This window comes from Struthio camelus, chromosome W, assembly GCF_040807025.1.
Source record: "Struthio camelus isolate bStrCam1 chromosome W, bStrCam1.hap1, whole genome shotgun sequence".
Lineage (NCBI taxonomy): Eukaryota > Metazoa > Chordata > Aves > Struthioniformes > Struthionidae > Struthio > Struthio camelus.
The window spans coordinates 12,168,752-12,176,846 of record NC_090981.1 but is presented as its reverse complement, the minus strand read 5'-3'; the positions used below and the strand labels follow the sequence as shown (position 1 = coordinate 12,176,846).

The following is an 8,095-nucleotide window of genomic DNA, read 5'->3' as shown; positions in this document are numbered from 1 at the left end:
GTATCATTTGTTTGCAACAGAAACAAAGCAATACAAAAGCAGAAAACTTGAGTATACCAAATTTGCAAATAGAAGGTCTTTCATCAAGGAAGGACACTTTTAAATCTTGAGATAAAATTGCTGTTTCGCTCCTTCTACCTTTCCCTTTTTACATCGAGGTGCACACATACATAGGCACAATCCCACTTTGCACTGGGTCAGCTAATACCGAAGTTAAATATTCAGTAGCTACCCTTGTGTTGCTGAATGAGATGATGTTCGTGTTAAAGTAAAACGGTAAAATGGTTGGCAAAATAGTTTGTGTAGGCTTAGTTTAAACTTGAGGTTCAGAAAGAAAGTCATCCTCATCAGAAATTGGCAGCTTTGATTTAAACTCTAAAGATAAGTTAGAACCCCCAAACATTTGGAAGTTTAGTTCTTAATCAACCCTTTGTAGTGTATCAAGCAAGAGAAGTAGCTTCCATTGGCGTTTTCTTGACTTTCATGTTATGCAATGCACGCAGGGAAATGCTTGATCACTGGGAGTGTTAAGAAACATTGGGAGTGATATGGAGTAAGCTACTAGACCAATGTACAAATCTTTTTTTACTCTGCATTTGTCTAGTTATTCCACTGTGGATAAATTCATCCACCAACATATAAATGCTTTAACTTGTTTAGAAGTATATTCAATTGCATCAAGATTTAGATGCATTGCCATTCACCCCATAAATATTGAAGGCTGTTAATAAGACTAATTACCTTTCACACTAACCAGCCACTAACAAGATCACTTATCTCTCTACTAAAATGTACCTGCGGCTTTAAATTCTCTCCAAGTTTCATGGTACTCCACATTATTCATGGAAAGTTCCATAAACTAATCTATTCCTAGAGACTAAGTGACCTCAAATGTGCTAATACCCAAGTGAATAGAGGGGCTTCAAAGGAAGGTAACTTTTTTCATAACAGCTTTAGCAAGAATTCATATGTTGCATTGATTATGCCCCAGGACAGGACAGAACGATGGTAATTCAGATGGGCTCCTCTGAAAAGATGCATCAATTTTCTATCACGTTCTAGCCAGATCTTCACAAAAACTTTTGAAAAAGACTGAAATTCACCACCAATTTGAGACTGCATGCGAGCTTTTACAACATTCATTGGGAAAAATAAGAATCCCAGCATGGCACCCAACAGCCCTCCACAGATGAAGTCATTGACCAAGTGAGTGCTATAAGAAGTTGCTTCAGGCAGACACTGTTTGATAGGTCCTCGTAGGCCAAAGAAGAGTGCATTACTGGTTCCATTCCGGAGCAGAATAGGAACCAAACCCCGATAATATTCTCTAATCCCATAGACTTTCAGTACCTTGAAAGCCTGGTAAGTGTTTGTAAATTTGTCATGATGTTTGTAGTCCTGAAGCAAAGTCTGGACTCGCTCAAAAGGTGTAAGAAGGGCTTCCGTGGTCCCTGCAAGCACTGCTGCCATGCTGCGAGTTAGGAGTTCAGGTGCGCTCGTGTGGCTATGGAGCAAGGAGGAGAAATCTTCATACAAGCCAAACATTAGAGCCAGGGTGGTCGTTTTTTGCATTAATGGAGGAAGGATTCCACGATAGAGATTTCGAATTCCATCTTTCTGCAGCTGATGTACCGCATCCTTTGTTTTCAAGCCATACAATTGTTGTCGAAAGAGGACCTTCTGGATGGGAAAGGTGACCGCTATATTGGTGAAGGCTGCACAATAGCCACAAAGATAATGTTTACCAGAGCTACCCTTTATGTGATGGCTGATATCTTGCTTTGAATTTGTTGGGACACAGTCTTGTGAATCCATCTTTTTTTTTTTTCCTTAATATGTATATCTTAGGTCTCCTTTCCTATGTCAAAAAAGAAAAGAACGTGAACAAAATTGCATTCGACCCAGCTTTTTTAGTTCACACACACAGATCATTTGCACACTGCCCAACATCTCACATCGTGAATAAACTTCATTGAATTCAGTGGAGCAGTGTGACAAATGCTGCATCTGATAGATGACGCAAAAGGCACAATTTTCTATACCAGTCCCAAGGACCTGAAAAACTAGCATTTTTTTTCCTCCTCGTATGTTTTGTTGATTAAAAACAAACTAAATGAAAACAAACTGACAGATGAACCCCTCCAGTACTACATTACAGCTGAAAATGTCAGGGAGAAATGGGAAGTTTACACATTAAGTTTCCAGTACAGCATGTCAAGGAATTCAAATGCTGAATGCTCTACTCTAACACTAGTAAGATACAATACAAATTACCAAGGGTTTAGAAAACACACACCCTACACACAGCTTAGTGTTACAAATTCTAATCATTCCTGCCTGTGTTTCCCTGTGGCAGACAACAATGGATAATTTAAATAAGAATTTTAATCATCAGAATTCTTTAAATTAAGCAATAGTATTTAATCAACACCTGTTTATGCCACAGTTTTAAAGAAAATCAAGTCACTGGTTCAGCACCTTGAAATCTGGTTCCAAGCGATCAACCAGCAACCTGATCTGCGGGGAAAAAGAGCATCTTGAACTGGATAACCCAACTATTGTTCAGTTTACTCTGTCTATAGAAAAGCTAAAGAATACATTGAGCTCTGCTAGATCTAAGATCCTGAAGGACACAGTGAACAGACAGCTTCATTAAATAAAACAGCGAAAGTACTGAATTAATCCTTAATTGGCGATACATGATCTACATTTAAAATCAGATTATTTATTCAACAATTTTGAAACATTGGTTTTATATCTGAACAAAGTCCCAATTTCTATCAAAGCATAGCTTGGCATAAGTCAATAACACAGGTGAGGCTGGTGCTGTTTGTGAACTTCAGACAGTGCCAGATGAAGTAAATCAGATTTCCAGAAGATCCCCTTACTTTCAGAAGAGATGTAGTGTCCACAGCATAGTCCTTGCAATGCAAGTGGGAAAGGTGCAGTTTGTTTACCTGCTTTTTCAAAACCCAAAGCTGCCTGGCTTTTTGCAGGTGCGCGTGGAGGACACGTATCCTTCCACAAGCCCATCTCACCGGGCAAGAGGAGCTCCACGGCACCCACACATCCCTTCTGGTGCAAGGCTGTACCCAGGCAGCTCCGTGCTTAGCTGAGGAAAGGGGAAACGGGGCGGGGTTTACTTCCCCCCAGTTGCGCTTTCCCTTGCTCCTCGGCAGCAGGTACTGCAGAGCTCACTGCCTGTGTGGGGAAGAGAAAGGTAGCAAGGGATCAGCAGCTGGGATTCCAAGTTGCTCATAGCAGACTGTTACGTGCTGCCGTCATTCTCCCTACTCCTGTCCAGCAGTCACCTACTCCGCAGCGTGGCGGAACGTTTCTTCAGCGGTCCCCACTGAAGAGCCACCCCCAGTCTGGAGCGCAGGGACGATTCACATCCGAGGTCGAATTAATGCAGCCCGGCTCCCGTCACCACCACTATCCCCCTCACTTCCGGGTGCTCCCCACCCCCTTCCGCGCTGCTCTTACAGTCTTGGGCGCGCGTGCTCCAGAGGCAGTAGCAGTCCAGCCCCGCATGACCTTCACCACCACCGGGAGTCCCTATGAGACAGGCATGAGGGAAGACAGAGGCCGCGCGGGGCGGCCCCGCCGTAGTGGAGAGAGATGCGAGCAGCAGCACACCCTCTCCACGGTGACTTACCTGCTGCGTCTTCCATGCCACCTAAAAACGCAATTTGGAGACAGAAGTTGCCACTGCTGCCGACCAAACTGAACACTACCTTCACCACCTCGCGCATTAGATGACGTAGGAAGTGCAGTACAGAAACCCAACTTGCGTCAACATCACATGACCAAGGGAAAGCGCAACTGGGGGGAAGTAAACCCCGCCCCGTTTCCCCTTTCCTCAGCTAAGCACGGAGCTGCCTGGGTACAGCCTTGCACCAGAAGGGATGTGTGGGTGCCGTGGAGCTCCTCTTGCCCGGTGAGATGGGCTTGTGGAAGGATACGTGTCCTCCACGCGCACCTGCAAAAAGCCAGGCAGCTTTGGGTTTTGAAAAAGCAGGTAAACAAACTGCACCTTTCCCACTTGCATTGCAAGGACTATGCTGTGGACACTACATCTCTTCTGAAAGTAAGGGGATCTTCTGGAAATCTGATTTACTTCATCTGGCACTGTCTGAAGTTCACAAACAGCACCAGCCTCACCTGTGTTATTGACTTATGCCAAGCTATGCTTTGATAGAAATTGGGACTTTGTTCAGATATAAAACCAATGTTTCAAAATTGTTGAATAAATAATCTGATTTTAAATGTAGATCATGTATCGCCAATTAAGGATTAATTCAGTACTTTCGCTGTTTTATTTAATGAAGCTGTCTGTTCACTGTGTCCTTCAGGATCTTAGATCTAGCAGAGCTCAATGTATTCTTTAGCTTTTCTATAGACAGAGTAAACTGAACAATAGTTGGGTTATCCAGTTCAAGATGCTCTTTTTCCCCGCAGATCAGGTTGCTGGTTGATCGCTTGGAACCAGATTTCAAGGTGCTGAACCAGTGACTTGATTTTCTTTAAAACTGTGGCATAAACAGGTGTTGATTAAATACTATTGCTTAATTTAAAGAATTCTGATGATTAAAATTCTTATTTAAATTATCCATTGTTGTCTGCCACAGGGAAACACAGGCAGGAATGATTAGAATTTGTAACACTAAGCTGTGTGTAGGGTGTGTGTTTTCTAAACCCTTGGTAATTTGTATTGTATCTTACTAGTGTTAGAGTAGAGCATTCAGCATTTGAATTCCTTGACATGCTGTACTGGAAACTTAATGTGTAAACTTCCCATTTCTCCCTGACATTTTCAGCTGTAATGTAGTACTGGAGGGGTTCATCTGTCAGTTTGTTTTCATTTAGTTTGTTTTTAATCAACAAAACATACGAGGAGGAAAAAAAATGCTAGTTTTTCAGGTCCTTGGGACTGGTATAGAAAATTGTGCCTTTTGCGTCATCTATCAGATGCAGCATTTGTCACACTGCTCCACTGAATTCAATGAAGTTTATTCACGATGTGAGATGTTGGGCAGTGTGCAAATGATCTGTGTGTGTGAACTAAAAAAGCTGGGTCGAATGCAATTTTGTTCACGTTCTTTTCTTTTTTGACATAGGAAAGGAGACCTAAGATATACATATTAAGGAAAAAAAAAAAAGATGGATTCACAAGACTGTGTCCCAACAAATTCAAAGCAAGATATCAGCCATCACATAAAGGGTAGCTCTGGTAAACATTATCTTTGTGGCTATTGTGCAGCCTTCACCAATATAGCGGTCACCTTTCCCATCCAGAAGGTCCTCTTTCGACAACAATTGTATGGCTTGAAAACAAAGGATGCGGTACATCAGCTGCAGAAAGATGGAATTCGAAATCTCTATCGTGGAATCCTTCCTCCATTAATGCAAAAAACGACCACCCTGGCTCTAATGTTTGGCTTGTATGAAGATTTCTCCTCCTTGCTCCATAGCCACACGAGCGCACCTGAACTCCTAACTCGCAGCATGGCAGCAGTGCTTGCAGGGACCACGGAAGCCCTTCTTACACCTTTTGAGCGAGTCCAGACTTTGCTTCAGGACTACAAACATCATGACAAATTTACAAACACTTACCAGGCTTTCAAGGTACTGAAAGTCTATGGGATTAGAGAATATTATCGGGGTTTGGTTCCTATTCTGCTCCGGAATGGAACCAGTAATGCACTCTTCTTTGGCCTACGAGGACCTATCAAACAGTGTCTGCCTGAAGCAACTTCTTATAGCACTCACTTGGTCAATGACTTCATCTGTGGAGGGCTGTTGGGTGCCATGCTGGGATTCTTATTTTTCCCAATGAATGTTGTAAAAGCTCGCATGCAGTCTCAAATTGGTGGTGAATTTCAGTCTTTTTCAAAAGTTTTTGTGAAGATCTGGCTAGAACGTGATAGAAAATTGATGCATCTTTTCAGAGGAGCCCATCTGAATTACCATCGTTCTGTCCTGTCCTGGGGCATAATCAATGCAACATATGAATTCTTGCTAAAGCTGTTATGAAAAAAGTTACCTTCCTTTGAAGCCCCTCTATTCACTTGGGTATTAGCACATTTGAGGTCACTTAGTCTCTAGGAATAGATTAGTTTATGGAACTTTCCATGAATAATGTGGAGTACCATGAAACTTGGAGAGAATTTAAAGCCGCAGGTACATTTTAGTAGAGAGATAAGTGATCTTGTTAGTGGCTGGTTAGTGTGAAAGGTAATTAGTCTTATTAACAGCCTTCAATATTTATGGGGTGAATGGCAATGCATCTAAATCTTGATGCAATTGAATATACTTCTAAACAAGTTAAAGCATTTATATGTTGGTGGATGAATTTATCCACAGTGGAATAACTAGACAAATGCAGAGTAAAAAAAGATTTGTACATTGGTCTAGTAGCTTACTCCATATCACTCCCAATGTTTCTTAACACTCCCAGTGATCAAGCATTTCCCTGCGTGCATTGCATAACATGAAAGTCAAGAAAACGCCAATGGAAGCTACTTCTCTTGCTTGATACACTACAAAGGGTTGATTAAGAACTAAACTTCCAAATGTTTGGGGGTTCTAACTTATCTTTAGAGTTTAAATCAAAGCTGCCAATTTCTGATGAGGATGACTTTCTTTCTGAACCTCAAGTTTAAACTAAGCCTACACAAACTATTTTGCCAACCATTTTACCGTTTTACTTTAACACGAACATCATCTCATTCAGCAACACAAGGGTAGCTACTGAATATTTAACTTCGGTATTAGCTGACCCAGTGCAAAGTGGGATTGTGCCTATGTATGTGTGCACCTCGATGTAAAAAGGGAAAGGTAGAAGGAGCGAAACAGCAATTTTATCTCAAGATTTAAAAGTGTCCTTCCTTGATGAAAGACCTTCTATTTGCAAATTTGGTATACTCAAGTTTTCTGCTTTTGTATTGCTTTGTTTCTGTTGCAAACAAATGATACCAGAAAGAAGACCTCTTTCTGTAATGCTCAAACAGTAATACGGCTTCCTCCGATTGTCAAACTCGTTCATGAACAGCTTTTTGTATTGAGGTATCTTAGGTCTTCTGCAAACTATTTTTGTTTCATTTGGGCTGTGGCAGAATCGTACGTCAGCATTGACAAAGCGTAAGGGAATCTGGGTATAAGCACTTAAGGCCTTAAAGAAAGGGAAAGCAAGGGGGTGTTATAGATGAAAGTTCAAGCTTTTGGAAACTGCTCCGAATTGTTCTTTTCCTAAGCTTTAGGGCGGCTGTTACTTTTTTCTTTCAACTTTTCATTTGCTATAGCTGTCCCCAAAGATTGGTCCTAAACAGTACGTTGTACTTACGATTATATAGTACGTCAAAATCAAGAACGGCGAAGCACAAGTGAGTATTGTTTGAGATCTGAATGCTGTGATTATATGCACTTAAATGTCTATTGAATGTTTTTGGTTTTTTTTTTTCCTGACAGAATCTGATTTTACCAGTATATTGTCTCTTGTAATCTTCTTGATGGAATAAAAAAAAAAACATAAAACCTGTTTCTTCTGCAGTAAATGTTAAATGCTTGCCTAATGTTAGGAAATGTGGGGAGTTAAATATAAGCTGGAGTAAGCTATGTCAGTTGGCTTGGTAACGTCAGTGACTATTAGCAAAAAGAGCAAGCAAGGCCATCTAAGTTGAACACAGATGAAATAGAGTGTAAAGATGGACCATATAGTGAAGGTGCTTCGTGATGCTTAAACTGCTCCGTAAAACTATCACTGATAATACAGTAAAGCAATCAAAAGAGTTGTGTGGCTAATAACCAAATTACAAATGTTTTAAGTATAAGTTAACAGATAACAATAAGCAGTAAACACAGGGGTGTAGTCAACTGCCACACATGAAGGCTACTTGCACGTTTCATTTTCCTCTAGCTTGCGTGAAGTTTTCTAAATGGGATGCGATGCCAAGTGCTGGGGAGAAAGCACAAAGGGAACTGCAGTACTCCAACTAGACTGAATATTGGATTCAACTTGCAAAAAAATCTGGCCGTAAACGAGCTGACTTAATACAGTTGGAATTTGAGTAAGTATAAAGGCTACAATTGAGAT

The 8,095-nt window shown here is 41.1% G+C and overlaps 2 protein-coding genes across 6 annotated transcripts; one reads left to right on the top strand and one right to left on the bottom strand.

Moving 5' to 3' along the window:
• Window positions 1-15: 15 nt before the first annotated feature.
• Window positions 16-3,795, bottom strand: LOC104146474 (mitochondrial nicotinamide adenine dinucleotide transporter SLC25A51). 5 transcript variants are annotated; one of them, XM_068925823.1, is made up of 4 exons: window positions 3,659-3,791; window positions 3,487-3,558; window positions 2,958-3,201; window positions 16-1,858 (listed from the first exon to the last, which is right to left on the bottom strand). In XM_068925823.1, the coding sequence occupies exon 4, from the start codon at window positions 1,813-1,815 to the stop codon at window positions 943-945; it is 873 nt and encodes a 290-aa protein (XP_068781924.1). In that variant the 5' UTR covers window positions 1,816-1,858; window positions 2,958-3,201; window positions 3,487-3,558; window positions 3,659-3,791; the 3' UTR covers window positions 16-942. The 5 variants fall into 5 exon arrangements, with proteins under 5 accessions (XP_068781924.1, XP_068781928.1, XP_068781929.1 ...); XM_068925827.1 differs by lacking the exon at window positions 2,958-3,201 and having other exon boundaries at window positions 3,659-3,792; XM_068925828.1 differs by lacking the exons at window positions 2,958-3,201; window positions 3,487-3,558 and having other exon boundaries at window positions 3,659-3,795.
• A 34-nt stretch (window positions 3,796-3,829) lies between these two features.
• Window positions 3,830-7,536, top strand: LOC138064203 (mitochondrial nicotinamide adenine dinucleotide transporter SLC25A51-like). Its single transcript, XM_068925829.1, has 2 exons — window positions 3,830-4,021; window positions 5,121-7,536. Exon 2 carries the CDS (start codon window positions 5,164-5,166, stop codon window positions 6,034-6,036), a length of 873 nt encoding a protein of 290 aa, XP_068781930.1. The 5' UTR covers window positions 3,830-4,021; window positions 5,121-5,163; the 3' UTR covers window positions 6,037-7,536.
• The last annotated feature ends 559 nt before the right edge of the window (window positions 7,537-8,095 follow it).

Bases quoted from the DNA above. Each gene is read 5' to 3' on its own strand.
- LOC104146474 (XM_068925828.1), bottom strand. From the start codon at position 1,815: ATGGATTCACAAGACTGTGTCCCAACAAATTCAAAGCAAGATATCAGC.
- LOC138064203 (XM_068925829.1), top strand. From the start codon at position 5,164: ATGGATTCACAAGACTGTGTCCCAACAAATTCAAAGCAAGATATCAGC.